Source organism: Castanea sativa, chromosome 6 (genome assembly GCF_040712315.1).
Source record: "Castanea sativa cultivar Marrone di Chiusa Pesio chromosome 6, ASM4071231v1".
NCBI lineage: Eukaryota > Viridiplantae > Streptophyta > Magnoliopsida > Fagales > Fagaceae > Castanea > Castanea sativa.
The window spans coordinates 24,027,480-24,046,929 of record NC_134018.1 but is presented as its reverse complement, the minus strand read 5'-3'; the positions used below and the strand labels follow the sequence as shown (position 1 = coordinate 24,046,929).

General features: G+C 32.8%; 2 protein-coding genes across 2 annotated transcripts; both read left to right on the top strand.

The window, feature by feature from the left end:
- Nucleotides 1-234: 234 nt before the first annotated feature.
- LOC142639683 (uncharacterized) lies at nt 235-2,598 on the top strand. The gene has a single exon (XM_075813828.1). The coding sequence runs from the start codon at nt 235-237 to the stop codon at nt 2,596-2,598; it is 2,364 nt and encodes a 787-aa protein (XP_075669943.1).
- Nucleotides 2,599-5,746: 3,148 nt separating this feature from the next.
- Nucleotides 5,747-14,928, top strand: LOC142641637 (uncharacterized). Its single transcript, XM_075816114.1, has 9 exons — nt 5,747-5,889; nt 5,968-6,049; nt 6,458-6,536; nt 8,063-8,144; nt 12,777-12,885; nt 13,636-13,724; nt 13,831-13,895; nt 13,996-14,074; nt 14,389-14,928. The coding sequence occupies exons 1-9, from the start codon at nt 5,812-5,814 to the stop codon at nt 14,554-14,556; spliced, it is 831 nt and encodes a 276-aa protein (XP_075672229.1). The 5' UTR covers nt 5,747-5,811; the 3' UTR covers nt 14,557-14,928.
- Nucleotides 14,929-19,450: the final 4,522 nt, after the last annotated feature.

The following is a 19,450-nucleotide window of genomic DNA, read 5'->3' as shown; positions in this document are numbered from 1 at the left end:
TGATTGTCTTTTAGCGTTAATAATTTAATTAATCAATACATTATAAAAGACAAAAAAAATTAAATTATGTTAGACTAAACAACAATTAATAATCTTATAATTAATGAAACAATAATATAACAAATTATAATTTATAAAAGACAAACAAATTAATGAAACAACTAAATAATAATTAATAATTTATTGATATTTCAAATAAACTTATAATTTATTTTTTATTCTTTTGCTAGAATTATGGACAAATACTTGATAAAAAAACCGCGTACCCAAGATTCATCTCCTGTGCAAGATTCATCTCCTGTGCAAGATTCATCTCCATCTTCTAAGCGAAGTCGTGTTGACTTTAACTTAGAAAATCTTCCTTCAGATCCTGGGCTACGACAAAAGATATCATCTTATCATCCTAATAATCATGATGAAATAAGAAGATATTATTTAGGAAAAGGCCCTTGTCGACCTCCTCATGATTACCCGGTATCATATTTTTCTGGAAAGCCCCGTCGATTTAGAGTCGAATGGTATGAAAATAGAAATTGGTTGGAATATAGTATAGCCAAAGATGCAGCATTTTGTTTTTATTGCTACCTATTTGGGAAAGATGTTGGTAAGCAAGGAGGAGGTGACACTTTTGTAACGAAGGGATTCAGACTTTGGAATCAGGTTGGGAAGTTAGATTCCCATGTTGGAGGAGTTAATAGTGTTCATAACCAAGCTGTCAAGAAGAGTGAAGATTTACAGAAGGAAAAGCAACACATTCAAAGTGTCTTGGTTAAGCAATCAAATCAAGATAAAGCTAATTATCAGATTCAATTAAACGCAATAGTTGATTGCGTAAGATTCCTTTTATTCCGAGGATTAGCTTTTCGTGGTCATGATGAATCTCAAGATTCAAGTGATAAAGGAAATTTCCTTGAGCTTCTACAATTTTTGGGGGATCACAATGAATCTATCAATGAAGTGATGCAAAATACTTGGAAAAATTGCAAGCTTACCCATCATGATATTCAAAAAGACATGGTGAATGCAATTGCACGTGAAACATCTAAAGCCATCATCGAGGATCTTGGCAATGGGTTCTTTTCAATATTAGTTGATGAGTCACGTGATATCTCAGTGAAAGAACAAATGGCACTCGTTCTTCGTTATGTGAACAAACAAGGAATTATTATAGAGCGGTTCCTTGGTATTGTACATGTAGCAAGTACCACCGCTTTGTCACTCAAATGTGCTATTGAAGGTTTACTTTGTGAACATAATTTGAGTTTATCGAGACTACGTGGGCAAGGTTATGACGGAGCTAGTAATATGCAAGGTGATATCAATGGTCTCAAAACTTTAATTTTGAAAGAGAATAAGTCAGCATTTTATGTCCATTGTTTTGCTCATCAACTTCAATTGACACTTGTTGCCGTTGCTAAAAATCACATTAACATTGCTGATTTTTTTTATGTGGTTAGTAATTTAGTAACTGTTGTTGGAGGCTCTTGTAAGAGACGAGATGCTCTTCGAGATGCTCAATTTGCCAAAATTAAAGAAGATTTAGAGAATGGTGTACGAAGAAGTGGACAAGGTTTGAATCAAGAGACAAATCTTAAACGTCCTGGTGATACACGTTGGGGATCATATTATGAGACTATTCTCAACTTGATTTTGATGTTCTCTGCTGTTGCTGATGTACTTGAGATTATTGAAGAAGATGGGCTCTCCGACCAAAAAGTTGAAGCTCGATCTATTATGAGGTCAATTCTATCTTTTGAATTTGTTTTTGCTCTACACTTGATGAAAAACATTTTAGGGATTACAAATGAGTTGTCAATAGCATTGCAAAAAAAAAATCAAGATATAGTAAATGCTATGGATCTTGTTAAAGTGTCTAAGCAACGATTGCAAGTGATGAGAGATGATGAATGGATATCTTTATTGACTGAAGTGTCTTCATTTTGTGCCACACATGAAATTCCTATCTTGAACATGGATGAAATATTTGTAGTTAGTGGGAGGCCGCGACGCAACACCCAACAAAATACAAATTTACATTATTATCGTGTTGAGCTATTCTACACAGTCATAGATATGCAACTTCAAGAGCTAAACAATCGTTTTTCAGAGGTGAATACCGATTTGTTAATTTGTATGGCTTGCTTGAATCCAAGTAATTCATTTGTGGCTTTTGATAAGGAAAAGTTAATACATCTAGCAAAGTTCTATCCATATGATTTTCCTGGGACAGATATCTTGGCACTTGACTCTCAGCTTCAGAATTTCATTTTTGATATGCGCAACAATGACTTGTTTTTAGAGCTTCAAGGAGTTAGTGAACTTGCCGAAAAGTTAGTGAGCACGAGGAAGCATGAGACTTATCCATTAGTCTATTTGCTTGTGAAGTTAGCTTTGACCCTTCCTGTTGCTACTGCAACAGTAGAAATAAGTTTTTCAGCAATGAAATATATAAAGAATGAACTGCGCAATCGAATGGGAGATCAGTGGATGAATGATTGCTTGGTTGTATATATTGAAAAAGATATAGCTTGTAACATTGATAACGAGACTATCATGCAACGATTTCAAAATATGAAAAATCGTAGAAGGCAATTGTAAATTTTATGTATTTACATGTTTTTTGATTGTTGTTGTCAATATATAAAATTTTCTTTTTATTAGATCGTGTAATTTATACTTATTAAGGAACATCCTGGGAAAAATTCCTGGAGCCGCCACTGAATCCCGAAACAAAACCCCCACACCTGGTGCCCTTTGAGCTAAGAAGACAGCACCATCCACATTGATCCTGTATCTTGGCATTGGTGGAAGGTCCCAGCCAACTGGTCTGACATGCGAAGATCTAGCTGGTACACAGTTAGCTTCCTGATACTCTAGGAGGTACTGCTTTGCCCAGTGAGCCAAAGCCGACCCACACTTCTTCCTTCCCCCATGACGAACCTCATTCCTATTGGACCAAATTGACCACACAATTTTGACCGCCAGAGCAGCATCATCTTCACCGTGCGTATCAGACATCAGCAAGAGCCACAACAGCTCAACAAAGGAACGAACCTGGGAATGATCAAAGTGGAACTTGAGCTTAGTGCACTGCCACACCTCCCTTGCTCGCTGACACGACCAGAACAGATGGCCCGAAGTCTCTGTAAACCATTCTACACTCGTCATAGCAACCATCCTACAATACACCTCGTCGTACCAGGTTCTCCTTGGTGGGAAGAATGCCACGACAATCATGCCACGCAAAGTGACGCACTTTATGAGGAATCTACAGTTGCCATAACAACCTCTAGAACCTGCTAAAATTGCTACCATCCGAGTTGGTTCCTTGATTGGCAAGCGGTGAATGCTCCATATCTAAACTGTAGGCACTACTAACACTAAACAAACCGTTAGAAGTTGCTGCCCAGACCAGCTTGTCGTCGGGAAGATGCATACTTATAGGAATGCCTTTGATCAACTCAGCTTCATGAGGGAGAAAAATAGCATCGACTACCTGTGAATTCCAGTCTTGTGATATCAACTCACTCACTCGAGCTTCAGCATCAAGAAAAAGTCTGAGAGATACAAATTTAAAGGTTGAAGAGGATGGGGCCATTTCTCACCCCAAATTCGGATTGAAGCTCCATTCCCCACATTCCTTCGAAGACCATGTTGCACTAGGTGTTGGGCAACCATAATGCTTTGCCAAGCATATGAGAGGTTGTTACCAATTGAAGCATGAACAAAATCTGTATGAGGAAAATATCTTGCCTTGTATACATGGTAAACTAGAGACTCTTGCTTTGTTTGGAGCCATGGTAATAAGGATTAGAAAGATGAGGATTAGATGATATTCTCAAAAAAAAAAAAAAAAAAAAAAAAAAAAAAAAAGATGGATTAGATGAAGAATTTGGATTGATAATCAAATTAAGATTTTCATCAACTTAGAAATGAGAGGAACATAAAAGAAAAAAAAATTATATCTATTTTTTTTTAAATCTATAATTTTTTTTTTTTTTTTTTTTGCAATTTAGTGAAACCACCTGGCTTTAAAAAATTTATAAAAAATTCTGCAATTTAGTAAAACTACTTGGCACAACCACAACTTCTAAGCTCAACTTTTATTATATAGTACTAGTTATAGGCCCGTGCCTTGCACGGTTCTATGAAAAAGCTTATAAAATAAATGTATAAATAATCATACATTTTAATAGATTCAATAAAAATAAAAGAAAAAAAATTATCAAGTGTAAATAATTATCTCACTAAAATAAGGGGTAAGATTTCTTCCTAAAACTAAATTCAATTGATAATTCAAAATTGAATTTTAAATTGATAATTATTTTAAAAAACGTACTAAACAATTGATAAATCTAAAATTAATATAATCTTGATAATATTATAAATTAAAAATAAAGTTGATAATTCAAGAATACACGTGTAGAACATCTTGATAATTTGATGTAACATAAAAATCAAATAAGAAAATTGTTAAAATTAATCTATTAATTCTAAGATCCTAACCCTAAGCATATAAATTAGATCAAAGCTAAGAAAATTAGTTTAAACAAAAGGCAACCAATACACAAAACCTAATCAATTTAATAAAAACAAAATACAAAAACAAAGAAGCCTTTAGAAACTTGACAATGTTTTCGAATGTTTTAAATTCATTAATTAAAATCACATGAAGACAAAAAAACCAATAATAACACTAAATAAAATAAAGAAAAAGAAAATAGTAATAATAAAAGAAGAAAGAATGCATACCTACATTGTCATGGGATTTAGGCATTCACATATTGAAATAAGCTTCACTCCAAAAAGGATATATAGGGTTATATATATTGGTAGAGTTCCATTTGAAATATAATTCATTTAAATCTTATTGAAATTAAAGATATCTAATCAATGTGTTTGTTTTATCCCATAAGAAAAAAAAAATAGAGTTGATTCAACATAACATAACATATAAAAAATTAAAAATTAAAAAAAAAAAGAGAGAGGAAGAGAACGTTGTTTATAGCTATAAGGAATTTTGATATATATATATATATATATATATATATATATATATATATATTTTAAATGTCATCAACATAGAAATTATCAAATTATTGGAGATATATACTATTTCTTGGAATAGATTTATATTAATCACCTCTTGAAGAATTTAGCTTGTGCTTATCCCTTAATAATAAAGTTTTGTAGCTTGATATTCTGATAAAATAATATTAATTTAATAATATTAAAATTTTGAAAATTTAGATGATAAATATTATCTAAACTAAATTTTTGTATGTTAAATATTATCCCCTCCCTAATTTAAGAAATATATCCTAACAAATAAAAAAATAATGCTAATTAGATGATAAATATTATCTAAATTAAATTTTTGTATGTTAAATATTATCCCTTAATTTAAGAAATATATCCTAATAAATAAAAAAATAATGTTAATCTAAATTTATTTAATGATAAGAATGAATTAGAATCCTGATAATATACTATTCCTTTATAGTTCTTTAAAAATTTAAAATTTTAATCAAATTTATTTAATTTGGTGAAGTCACGTAATATACCTACGGTATCTAAGCTCAATTTTTATTATATATATATATATATATATATATATATATAATATAATATGACATAATATAATGCGATACTGTAGAATATGATTTTTTTTATTATTTAAATTTATTAATGGAAAACGACTTGCAGCAATATGTTTTACTGTTGCACTGTTTTTGTACGCGTCGGGTTAGTGCCTAGAGAGAGAAAAGTGAAGGAAAAACCAAAAAAATAATAAGAAGCAAAGTTAAGGACATGGGAAGCAGCCGGGTGAAGCAGAAAAACCCTAGTAATCAGCTTGGCCTCAACCCCAACTGGGCTCAACTTCAACAAGTACCCCTCTCTCTCTATCTCTCTCTCTCTCTCTGTTTTGCAAAATAACTATTTTCATTCGTTTTCTTTGTTTTGCAGAAGCTGAAAAGCCATGGCCCAAAGCCAAAGCCTCCAAGACCCTCAAAAAATGCACAAGCTCAAACCCAGAAACCCATTCTAGGTGAAATATTTGTTATGAGCAACACAATTATTTCCTTTTTCTTTGATTAATTTTAGTTTGTTTTAATAAGTATTTAATTGCTCTCTGATATTGGATGCTGGTTTTAAACACTGGTTGGTCAGCATTTGAGAAGTACTTTTCTTGAATTTAGAAAACAAAAAATAATGCAAATGAAGCAAAAATTTGAATTTTCCAATTAGCTATGCCTACATTTTATTATCTTTTACAGTTTACTCAAGAAAATAAATTATAGCACTAATTAATGGCCGATTGGCTGTAATAGATAGAGCCAGTGTTTTATTGCTCCCTGAATTCTTTATGCTGTGGAATTGATTTGAAGTCAGTGCGTTGGAAGTACTTATCTTGCCTTTAATGGTATAAATATAATAAAGTCAGTTGAATTTACAGGGAAGCGTAAGGAGAGACCAGATGCAGAGTCGGATGATTCTCGGATCAATCCTCTTGTTCCAATTAATGATGATTCAAGGTGCATCTTTGGACATGTTTATTCTCTGGTGATCTCTTTGTTTGCTGACCTTGTAATTAGTTGGATTGGAGTGTTGCTTTTGTAATTTGACAGATTGATTGTTTGCTCCCTGAGTACACCCCCAGTGTACTCAGTTTTATTTATTCAGTAAAATGTTTCGTCACTTATAAAGAAGGAAAAAAAAAGTTGGATATGTTAATTGTTCTTCAAGTTAGCTAGCACAAGACTTCTTTTTTCCATGTTATAGGTTTCCTTCTTATTAAGGATTAAGACACATTAGTAATGTCTCCTATGAAAAGAGAGATTAGTATGCTGTTGGATTGTTATTATGTTAAGGCATTCATTGAGTCTATGTATGTAGAGCTCAAATGACAACTTAAGTTTGGGAAAATTGCATAGAAATATATCAACTAGATTCCTGAAGGTGCTTCAATCTTCTTTTCAATATCTTTTTAGGCTTTTGAGAGTACTTTCTGTTTATTAAGGCAATGTCAATATCTTGCATGATGTTTTACACTATTTATGGATGTTACTTGCTGAGTACAATGAACAAAAACAATTTTTGAAAGATTAGATGAAAAATAATAATAATAATAATAATAATAATAATAATAATAATAATAATTTTTAAAAGAATTGTCTTGTTGAACTTTCTTTGAGGAATATTGGAGGAAAGTATATACTTCTGCATGTTTTCCCAAGTTGTCAATGACCAATGGGTTGAATGAGAAATAAACTTTTCTTTTTGATGAATAATAATATTTTATTGATGAATCCCAGTATGTTAGAAATATACCGAGAAAGAAAAATACACTCAAGACATAGAACAACTATCAATGAAAGTAATCAAAGAGGGAGAAGAGAAGGTGGACAAGACAGCCGTCCACTCATATAAAACACATAGCTTCAGGTCTGTAGAAGGCCTCTCTAAACCCTCAAAAGCTTGGCAGTTACGTTCCTTCCAAACCATCCATAATAGATATAAAGGATCTGCACTCCACTTTTTTTATAAAATATATATATATATATATATATATATATATATATATATATATATATATAAAGGTTCTTCTCTCCAAAATGCTCCGTTAGCCCGATGGCCAAAACTCCCTTTCCAACATGCCAATACATCAACAATTCTCTGCAGCACAATCCACTGTACACCAAATAATCAAAAGACCAGGGACCAAAGCTCACTTTTACTTCAAAGAGACTGCTCATCAGCATAGCATAACCAAACTAGGCTGCCAACATAGCTGGTCATCAGCATCCCTTTTAATCCTAGTTGAATAGAGAAGATACATAAATGTGACAATCTCCTCCTGCTCCCAATTTTGCAACTGCTGTATTAGGTGAACATCCCAAAACATGGATCCATCTCGCCAACACAAATAATCTGCTACAGTAGCCCCCCTCCCCCTGGTTGTATGAATGTTATGTTGTTATAGTATGTAACCTCTTTTTAAGTTTTCCCTTTTGTCCTTATTTCAAGTGTCACACTCCTTATTGTATCAACCATTTTACAGTGTGACAGATGTGATAGGCATGGATTGTGAAATGGTTGGTGTTGGTCAAGGAAACAAAAGTGCCCTTGGACGAGTTTCTCTGGTATTTAGTTTCTCTCTATTCTCTATGCTTCTTTTACTCATTTGTCTTTTAAATGACTTTCATCTCTAAGGTTGGTAATGTGTCCTACATATGTTACACATTTTTTAAATGAGTTCGTTGTTGTGATTATCTATATATGTATATAAAATTTGAATATAGCTCTTTAGTGTCCTCTTTTTCTATGCTTCCAAAAATAACACTATTGTCTAGTTAAAAATAAGCTGGGATGCATGGACGCGGAAAAACACCCGCTGCACTCGCGTCAGACTCGGCCTGACGCGGTGACACGCAAGGGACGCCGCTGCATGTGCATTGGTGTCGCGTCCAGCTTTTTTTGTTTTTTGTTTTTTGTTTCATGACGTGCGGCGACGTGGGCTGATGCGCGTTGAATCGGGCTGATTTGCGCCAACTTGAGCCGTATAGGGCGAAACCGCCAAAACGCCGAAATTCAAAAAAAAAAAGAAAAAAGTGCAAAACGCACCTTTTGAAGTTAAAAACAAACCCTATGGCCCGAGTCTTCAGTCTTCACTTCAAACTTAGCCTCCCTCACTTCAAACACATCGTTCTTCAGTCTTCACTTCAAACTTCAGGAGCTCTCTCTCACTCGTCTCTGTGCTCTCTGCCTCCCTCTCTGTCTCTTCTGTCCGTCTCCCCTGTGAGACACTCAGCCACTCAGACACACTCACACACACAATCTCACTCTCAAATCACTCACAATCTCACCGACCCACTCTCAATCTCAAGCCTCAACTCTCAAGCTCGACCCACTCTCAAGAGTCTCAACTCAGGTATCAAACAAGCTTTCAATCTTAGTTTTTCAATTTTTTTAAAGCTCAAGCTGTATCTGATTTTGTTAGTCTGAAACTCACCTCACCTTATATGATTTTTTAATTTTTTTTAAAAATTTTTTATATAAGCTGTAATGAAATAATGTTGTGATTTAGGTTTGATTTTTTATTTAGTTAATAGTTATTACTCATTGTGATTTGTGATTGTGTGAACTGTGATCTAATTTTTTTAATTTTTTATATAAGTTGTAATATTGCGACTTGGGTTTGATTTATTATTAATTTATTTAGTTAATAGTCATTATCTACTATTGCTCTTAAATTTGGTATTTGTTTATTTAATGTGAAAAAGTATGCTTAGCAATATATTAAAAATATAAATAAAAATATTTTTAGAAATTTTTTAATCGCTACACCCGCACCCATACCCACACCCACACCCAGAAACACCCTTGTGCTTCATAGAAAATAAGACAATCAAGGTTATAAAGTAAATTGAGAAATTTAAAATCAAAATTAAAATTCCATAAAATTAGGACATATTTTATACTTAGGGTCTGTTTGGATATAGCTGAAAACTGAAAATACTATAGCAAAATAATTTTTAAATGTGTGAATAGTACTGCGGGACCCATTTTTAATAAAAAGTTGCTGAAAAGTGCGCATAGTACGCGCATAGTGCGTTTGTCCCCTAAAGTCTGAAACGCAGCAGAATAAAAAAAAGAAAAAAAAGAAGGAAAACGTTGAACGCTGGACGCGTTCAGCGCAATCCAAACCAAGCCTTAAACTATAACTACTTGCGGTTACAGCTTAAAAATGCTGTGTATATATATAATAAGTGCATTGGAACATGCGCATAGTGCGTATTAAGAGACTTGTCATTTATTGATTGGTTGGGACATCGTTTAAGACAGCTTCAATTTGGAATCCCATTTTGGAGAAGATGGAGAAGAAATTATCAAGGTGGAAGCGTCTCTATTTATCTAAGGGTGGTAGGCTCACAAAACTGAAGAGTACTCTCTCAAGTTTTCCAACGTATTTTTTTTTTATCTCTTTTTACTATTCCTAAAGCTGTGACTGCTAGATTGGAAAGTATTCAGAGGAATTTTATTAGGGGGGTCTTCTGAGGGGAGTTTCAAATACCCTTTGGTGGCTTGAGAAAATGTGTATTTACCCATGGAATTGGGCGGTTTGGGGATAAGAAGTGTGGTGTCATTTAACCAAGCTTTATTAGGGAAATGGCTATGGAGGTATGGTCATGAAGTTACCCATCTTTGGTGGAGAGTAATCTCCAAAAAATATGGTGAGGGCCAAGGGGGATGGAATACTAAAGTTTGTAGGAGGGCTCATGGATGTGGTCTTTGGAGAAGCATTCATGAAGGGTGGGAGAGTTTCTCTAAGCATTTTTCTTTTGTAGTGGGTGATGACACTCGTATCTGCTTCTCTCACGATAGGTGGATTGGTGATAATACCCAAAAAAAAACCTCTATCCGGAGCTCTACATGTGTTTAGCAGCCAAGAATTCCTGTATTTCTGAGCTTTTGTGGACTCTAGAGGTGGGTACTGTTAGAGTGTGGGATTTGAGGTTTTATAGAGCTTTTGAAGACTGGGAGCTAGCTGCATCTTATTCTCTCCTTCAGTTCATTCAATCTCGTATTCCTCAGGGTGAAAGGAGCGATAGTCTTTGTTGGTGGCTAAAAGGAGATGGTAAGTTTGACCCCCAGTCTTAGTACCATGCGATTCGGGGTACTCCGGATTCTTTGTTTTCTTGGAAGGGTGTTTGGAAACCAAAGGTTCCTAAGCGAGTAGCTTTCTTCTTGTGGATAGCTGCTCATGATCGGATTCTTACTTTGGATAATCTCATGCTTAGGGATCGCCCTTTGGCAAATCGGTATTGTATGTGTTGTTGTGATGGGGAGTCGGTGGACCACCTTCTTCTTCATTGTCCTGTTACACATATCTTATGGACTCTTATGCTTCATGCGTTTGGTATAAATTGGGTTATGTCAGGATTGGTGACAGGATTGTAATTTTGTTGGCATTAGTGGCTTGGGAAGCGTAATTCGAGCATCTGGAATTTGATTCTAGGCTGCTTAATGTGGACTATTTGGTTGGAACGAAATCGTCGTTCCTTTGAGGACACTGATAAGACATTGGATGAGTTAAAGGTTTTATGCCAACGTAGTCTTTTTGAGTGGTCTCGGTGTTGGGGATTTACTGATTATTCTTCCCTCTTTGACTTTATGTTGTCTCTTAGATTAGTTTCTTGATTTCCATCTTTTTTGCTGTTTGTTTTATCTTTTCCTTGTTGTTCATTATCATGAACAACTTGTACTATTTCCTATTTTTTCATTAATAATAGTTCTCTGATTACCTATAAAAAAAAAAAAAATTTTACTCAAAATATCAGGTGGTTTACATCTACTGACTTCCCTTGTGTGTAAACACACCATTGAGAGTACTTAATGGTTAACTTCCATGGCATTTTGTTTCATAAAAAACAAGGACTTTCTTAGGAGTGAGGGTAAAAAAGGACTAGGTATATATGAAGGTGAAGTATTAAGGCTATTTTGCAGTTTGGGTTTTTTATGGTTATGCTATAGTGAACTTAAGCAGTATTTTGCTGGGAAAATTGAATGTTGAGATTTATGAATGAGCAAGATAAAAATGAAACTTAAGGATTTATAGAGAATGATGGCTTGAACAAGCTGAAGGTATCTCAAAGGTTTTGCATGAGTCTTTGGAGTGAAAATTTTGTGATTGGGATATATTTGATCTGATGGCTATGGTTTTCTAAACATATACCTAGGCCTTTTTTTTGGGGGGGAGGGGGGGGGGTTTAAATGATAAAGTAAATAAAAATTGCACATCATGGATTTATAGAGAACCAATTTCTGAGACAAATTTGTAGATATCTTGAAGGTTTTAGTTTGGCTAGTGATTGTTTGGTACAAGTTGTTTTAAGCTTTTTGAAAATGAGCTACCTGAAAAAGCCATACCTAGAAAAAAGTGTAACTAAATGTTTTACTTAAAAAGAAGTGTGGTTTTAAAGGGCCCTTGTCCCTTCCCTCCCCAACATATTCACTTCTTGTCTATCTTCACCTCTCATTTTATGTTGGAAGTGTACAAAATTTTGTTATAGGTAAACTATACTTTTGGTTCTTGAAATATGGGGTTAGTTTGATTTTGGTTTCTTAAATGTAAAAAGTTTGATTTGATTAATAAACTTTCGTTACTCATCAAAAACAAAAGTAAAAGTTTGAGTTTAGCCCAGTAAAAGTTTATAAATGTTGACAAAGCCATGCTTGATCTTACCTAGAAAGGAAAAAACTTATACCCATGATATTCAGGTTCCCGTGAGAAATAATGCTGCGTCATTTATAGTCGGAAGAACCTTCTTTTTCCTGGAATACAGGCCCTGTTAGTTTGTATTGGAACAAATTTTGTTAAATCTTGTTATGGAAATTGACTTAGAATGATAATTGGTGATTTATGAACACTTAAAATGATGATCAAGGATTTCAATGAGGATGAAGATTTCAATAGTTTTTCTGTTTCTATATCTAGAATCTACTCAATGGATTGTTTCTTAAGTTTGTGGTGAGCAAAATGTCTTAAGTTTGATAGAGATTTATATTCACGTGCATGGTACTTTGTCTCATCATCTTTAGAATGTCTTGATTAATTTATGTATAGCAATAAGGTGATGCATGAGAGAAATATGATTTTGTCAATTATAGTGCAATTTACATGTTTATGAAGAACTAGCTAGAGATCATATCTGCAATAATGCCTTTTTACCTTCTTGCTTTATTGATTACTAATGCTACTAGGACAATGGCAGGTTAATAAATGGGGAAATGTTATATATGATGAGTTTGTTCGTCCAATAGAACGTGTTGTTGACTTCCGTACAGAAATTAGTGGCATTCGACCCCGAGATCTGAGGAAAGGTTGAAACTCATTTTCCTCTGGAATTTTAAATATTTTGCAAATTGTAGCACGTGCAACTCATGGAACTTTACCTGCATGTTTGGCCCTCCAATAATTAACGGTCAATTTTGATTTTTTCCCTTATTTAATTAATGTTATGTTCATTTATTTAATCTCTTCTTGGTGAAATTGTTTAGCACAAAAGAACTTGATGGTGTAAAAGGTTGTACTTCTCCAAAGCTGATTGTAGAAAAGTAAAAGTTTTGTTTTTTAATGTTTAGTAAATTATATACAGTAGTGCTTAAACCAACCTCTCTTTTCAAATTAAATTTCATTAGTACTAATTTCCATTAAAACATTATCCTTCTTCATCTCCTTGAGCATGTTAAGCAAAGTACCTTGTCTAACAACTCAAATAATTTAAACAAGCTCTTACCAGAATATATAAACAATCTCTAGAGGCAATTTTATATATGTCATGGATGGGCTGATTGAGATTGACATGTTAATGAAATTGTGGTTAAGCTGCTATCACTTACCAAGACAGAAAATGTTACCAAGCTGCCATAGTTTTAAAATAGCTTAATGGCTGTTTGAAAACCTGTTTTACTTAATTTGCAAGGAAACTATATTTGAGATTTCCACTGCTAGTAAAGAAGGCCCTCATGCATGCTTATGATTTTATAAATATAATTTGCATAGAAACTATGTTTGAGATTTCCACTGCTAGCAAAGAAGGCCCTCATGCATGCTTATGATTTTCTCTTCAGCAAAAGATTTTCAGGTTGTTCAGAAGACCGTGGCAGAGATAATGAAAGGAAGGATTCTTGTGGGACATGCCTTGCACAATGATCTCAAGGTTAGGATATCTGGGTTAGGTTTTCTGTTTTTTTAGAAAAAAATTGCTAAATCATTTTCAGGTTGAAGCATAACTCTGAGAATGGGATCATCTCTCTAATGGACAGGTACTCCTATTAAGTCATCCAAAGAAGGACCTGCGGGATACTTCAGAATATCAACCTTTTCTAAAGTACTGCTTTATTCCACTTTGCTATTTTGTGGCTACCAAGCATTTTTATTTACATCCTACTATATGTAATATCTCCTAATAACTAGTGATTTTATTGCAGGGAAGGGGGCAGAAGAGCACTCCGGTATCTTGCAGCTGAGTTTCTTGGAGTACAGATCCAAAATGGGGAGCACTGTCCTGTTAGTTCTTTAACTCTGAGCTGATGATTCTTTTTTTACGATTTTCTTAACATATTCAAATTTGTATGCTTATCTCATTTGTTAGGCAACATGTACAGCAATGTCTATAATGGGTTAATGCTACAGATGCAAAAACTCCAGGCATTGGAATTTCAGGCTTCCCTAGTTAGATGTGAAGTCAATTATCATCTTTAGAAAAAGAGAAGCTCAATTTTATGATGCTACACATATTATTGCCACATCAGCTTCTCAGTAAAGAACCTGTTCAATCTCTTTAAACGATTCTGGGCTTTTAACTAATTCTTGTTGTTCAGATAGATGATGCCCGCGCTGCAATGCTGCTTTATCAAAAAAATAGAAAAGTATGGGAAAAGAGTGTTAAAGATAAAATACGACTCCAACAAAAACAAAGAAGGCGCAAGCCGAAAAAGAAAGCAAAGCAGGGAGATCTTTTGGTTGACCATAATCCAAGCACATCTTAGCATGGTCTGCCCATTGATACTTTGTTCCTGAAAAAACTTTTTGAAAGCTCACCAATCGGATCTGGCTCGCTACAAATCTCTGGCAAAGTGTCCATAGTGGTCTGGAGGAAGAACAAAGAGGATACAATACCAAGTTATAAAAACTGACAGGGATGCCCATACTAGAGCTAATCTTGTTATTTAGCTGGTGATCAGTGATCTTGCAGGTTGGAAATCAGTTCATTATTATCATGGGTGAACAAATGTTTGTGTTCAATGTACAGTAATTTTTTGCCGATAATTGCTTTGGAGATGCATTCTTTATGGTCTTTTTGTGAAACTTATCTTAAAGGATTAATGCTATTTTTTTTTTCTTATGGGTAGTTAAATCTAGCACTCTAGCCAATGGATTGCTTGTTTGCTACTATGGTTGTGTTTTTTCTTAGACAATAAAATAAGGTAATGAGTGCAGGAAGTAGAAAAATGACAAGAAAAAGAGTTTTTCTGATGGGTAAATAATTAGCTATGAAGCATATAAATGGAGGTGGAGAAATATGCGATTCTCAAGTTAGTGAAGTCAAACAAAAAGGCCCCCGCGTGCGCACAGACACATATAGTCATATATAGTGCCTGATTGTTTCAACCTTTTCAAACCAAAAATCACGTTTTGAAAAAGCAAACCCAAAAAGCCCGTTTGGTTAGTTATAAAACGCAACTTTCTAGAAAAAGTTGCGTTTTGGGTTTATGAAGAAAACGTGCAGTGTGTTAAAGGAGCTCTGAGGTGCATTTCGGAAAAAGTCCGTGCGCGTTTTCATATATCCGTTGGACGATCTTGGGCAATTACCAAATTACCTTTCAATAAATCAGAAGAGATCAAGCAGCAACTGTCCACCCATTGATTTGGCACAGTAACCCATCACTGCCCTCTGTGCTCACAGCAACCCATCACCCACACCTCCAAAATTAATGAGATTAGTACAATATTTTCTTATAATATTTAAGAGAAAAGAGAATCACACAGTAGAATCACACAAGAAGAAGAAGGAAAAAAGAAAAAAGAAAAAAAAAGAAAGAAAGAGCTCTGCGGAATGAAAAGAGAGAAAGGACAAGAAAAAAAAGGAAGAAAGAAAGAGCTCTGCCGAATGAAGGTTCTAGAGGAAGTGGTAGAGAAAAGGGGAAAGGACAAAAAATAGAAAAGAGAAGGATACGCGTGTGGAGGGGAAAAAAAGAGGGAAAGAAGGAAAAGAAGAAGAAGAAGAGAATGGTACATGTGTGGAGGAGAAAAAAAGAGGGAAAGAAAAAGGAAAAAAAAAAAGAGGAAATGTTATCACAATAAATTTTAAGTGATAAGTTATTATTAGCTAATATTGGTGAGAAAAAAAAAATTTTTAGAAAGAGAAAAAATAATTTAAATAGTATGTTCAAATTAAAATCAGTATCAATTTTTATCACAATATTTTCACAATAAATCTTAGGTGGTAAGTTATTATTAGCTAATATTAGTGAGAAAAAAATAATTTTTTTAGAAAGAGAAAAAAAATTATTTTAATAGTATGTTCAAATTAAAATCAGTATAAATTTTTATTACAATATTTTCACAATACTTTCACAATAAATATTAAGTGGTAAGTTATTATTAGCTAATATTGGTGAGAAAAAAATAATTTTTTTAGAAAGAGAAAAAATTATTTTAATAGTACGTTCAAATTAAAATCAGTATCAATTTTTATCGCAATATTTTCACAATACTTTCACAATAAATCTTAAGTGGTAAGTTATTATTAGCTAATATTGGTGAGAAAAAAATAATTTTTTTTAGAAAGAGAAAAAAAATAATTGTAATAGTACGTTCAAATTAAAATCAGTATCAATTATCACAATATTTTCACAATAAATCTTAAGTGGTAGGTTATTATTAGCTAATATTGGTGAGAAAAAATAATTTCACAATATTGATTTAAGTATGAAATAAACTCCTTTATATATACATTGTCATTTTTGGTAATTTATCCCTAAAACTGCCACTTTTATTAGTGCTAGCCAAACACTCAATTTTTTCAAAAAACATTTTTTCATACTGCACTTTTTGAAAACTCCACTTTTTCAAAAAGTTCAGTTTCAAAAAGCTGAAACAAACTCACCCATAGACAGACACGTTACTCACTAACCTTACCGAATGAGCGTCAGGGAAAAATGTTATTATTTTTGCATGAAAAAAAATAATATTGAAATAAATATTACAAAATTTTATCAGTTAGGAAAGAAAAAACAATGATTTATTTATTAGTTTTTTGTAGGAAGGAATAAGAGCAAAATGTTGTATCTCTAGTTTAGTTTGTGTTGTGTATATAAGTACATACAAGATAGCTTGTAATATATATACTAAAAGGTGCTTATTGAAATGTTATAACCCTTTAAGTTAGATATACCAAAAGAATTCTATTGAAATGACATAACTCTTTAAATTAGATATACCAAAAGGTTCCTATTAAAATGTCATAATTCGTATTAAAAATGCCTATTAAATGAAAATGTGTTTACTGAATGAAAATGTGTCTATTGAATGAAAATATGTCTATTGACCGAAAATGTGCCTATTGAATGAAAATGTAATTATTGAAGGGTCATAACCTTTAAGTATAAATAGTGGTTTATATTCATTTGATAACTTCTTCTTAACTTTTTATCTTTCATATTTCTTAAAGACAGAAGAAACTTGTGGGTTTTCTCCAACATTGCTATTTGTAGAATTCAATAAACTTGGTTGTATTTTGGGGACAAATTTGTAATAACTCTTTAGCAATTCTTGTGTGGGGGCAAATATTGTTTAAAGATAACATTCAATTGTGCCTTCAAGTCAATCAAATTTTCTATTTGTCTACTAGATCATTTTTGTTATTTATTATATTACTCCTTTGAATTCCCAACAATTTAGGCAGTTGATTTTTTTGTAAGTTGGTTTATTTATTTATTTATTAAATAGTGAAAGGGTCTAGGAATCAAGCCACACCAATGGTAGTAACAATAATACTGAACGATTTTTTTAAATGTTTTACGAATACTTTTCTTCTCAGATTTCTCATTCTCTTTCCTATGCATTATCGATGCTTTTCTTCTCAATGAAAGTTTATTGTTTTAATATAATATTTTATGTGAAATAGTGAGTAGATACTTAAACTTAACAGACAAAATGAAAAGGCACAACTATTCGGTGTTTTTAAATATATATGTGGTATAAATTTATATAGTCATGTGATGCAATAAGGAGTGGTCAATAAAAAGTTAAATATTTCGCTTTTATATTATATTATATTATATATATATATATATATATATATTGAGATTAAATGAATATATTTGTTTCTTAAAAAAAAAAAAAAATTTGTCGATGCTCAAATAAGTATATTCAGCAGATGAAGCTAATAAATTTATTTAGCAATATCAAAACTCGTAGGGGATTCAAATATATATATATATATATATATATATATATATATATATATATATTTTATAAATGGATTCAAAGCATTACATAGTACTTTTCCATTGGAATGAAGGCCAAGGTGTCCATTTCGAAATCCATCATTCTTGTCTCATGGAAGAAGCCACTAGAGGGATGGGCTAAGTTGAACACTGATGGATCGACTATTGAAAATTGGATCAGAGGCTACGCTAGATTACATGGCGTCACAAATAGCTTCAATGCTGAACTATAAGCCTTGAGGGATGGAGTATGTTAGGATTAATGCCCTTAAATCCTATTGTATGACATTATGTATGACATGATGTATGACTTGATATTGTGATTGATAAATTTGTTTTATTATTATGATCTAAAATAATGGTAACATGAATATGGGACATTATCATATAGTCCATGAGATGCATAGTATGTGATTTATGTAATTTAGTCACAAAAGATATAAGTCACAAGTTATTTGTAAACTTAGAATTTTAGTTCGTAGTCGGTGATGAAATTTGATATCTCATCTGCAATGACTATAACATATCAACTAAGATGATTTGTCTTGATCATGGAAGTGTAGATTTCTAGTTGATATGTTGATATGTTTTAAGAGTTAAGACATATTGAACTGGATCGCTGTGAAATTTATTATTCTCCTAATGACTAATAATTGAATAATAAATCTCACGATTTCTATTTACATGAACTCTTAATTCTAAGAGGATAATGGACTTGATCATGAAATGTAGGTTGCTTTGATATATCAGGAATGAGATCTAAGGTAACGGTCAAAATCTCAGTATGTTGGGCATCCACATTTAGTGTTGATGGAACATATATTCTCAAGATGGAATTCATTGTCTCTTAACGGAGATATAAAATATTCTCTTGAGATAAGTTTAATGGGTTCAGTTATTCAGAGAGTTAGGCCTAACCACTTTGGTAAGAAGTTACTAAAGTATATATTTATGAAATTGGATTTCATAAATATATAATGAATAACTTTAAAGGATTAAACCGAGTACTCAAGGATAAGATGTAGTAATTTACAAAATGGCAGTCTACATTCATGACTTTGTGTTACTACGTATATTTTATGATGGGGTTGCATATACAATAAAGTCTTGCGATATAATTTATAAATAAGGCTTAGAGTGCAACTATATTTATATAGTGATATTAAATATAGTTAATGGTAACTTTGGACTTGTCAAGAGTTGACAGAAAAGCCCAAGGCCCATTGGAGCTAGTGTCTTATTGGTCCATTTTGGTCCCACTCCAAGCCACATACTAAAGCCCAATTGGAAAGGCCCAAAAGGCTATCCTAATTAGATAATCAGTTATAAGGAGAGAAACATACAGAATTTTAAAAAAGTATGAAAAAGAGAGACATCATTGTGAAATGGCGTGTATGTGAGAGAGAGACACTCTATCATTCTCCCTTGAAAA

What these genes read in the sequence shown, in the direction of transcription:
- LOC142639683 (XM_075813828.1), top strand. Translation starts at nt 235, where the DNA reads ATGGACAAATACTTGATAAAAAAACCGCGTACCCAAGATTCATCTCCT.
- LOC142641637 (XM_075816114.1), top strand. Translation starts at nt 5,812, where the DNA reads ATGGGAAGCAGCCGGGTGAAGCAGAAAAACCCTAGTAATCAGCTTGGC. An exon ending in CCAATTAATGATGATTCAAG is followed by an intron (nt 6,537 to 8,062) that starts GTGCATCTTTGG and finishes ACCATTTTACAG; the next exon opens with TGTGACAGATGTGATAGGCA. An exon ending in CCTTGCACAATGATCTCAAG is followed by an intron (nt 13,725 to 13,830) that starts GTTAGGATATCT and finishes TCTAATGGACAG; the next exon opens with GTACTCCTATTAAGTCATCC.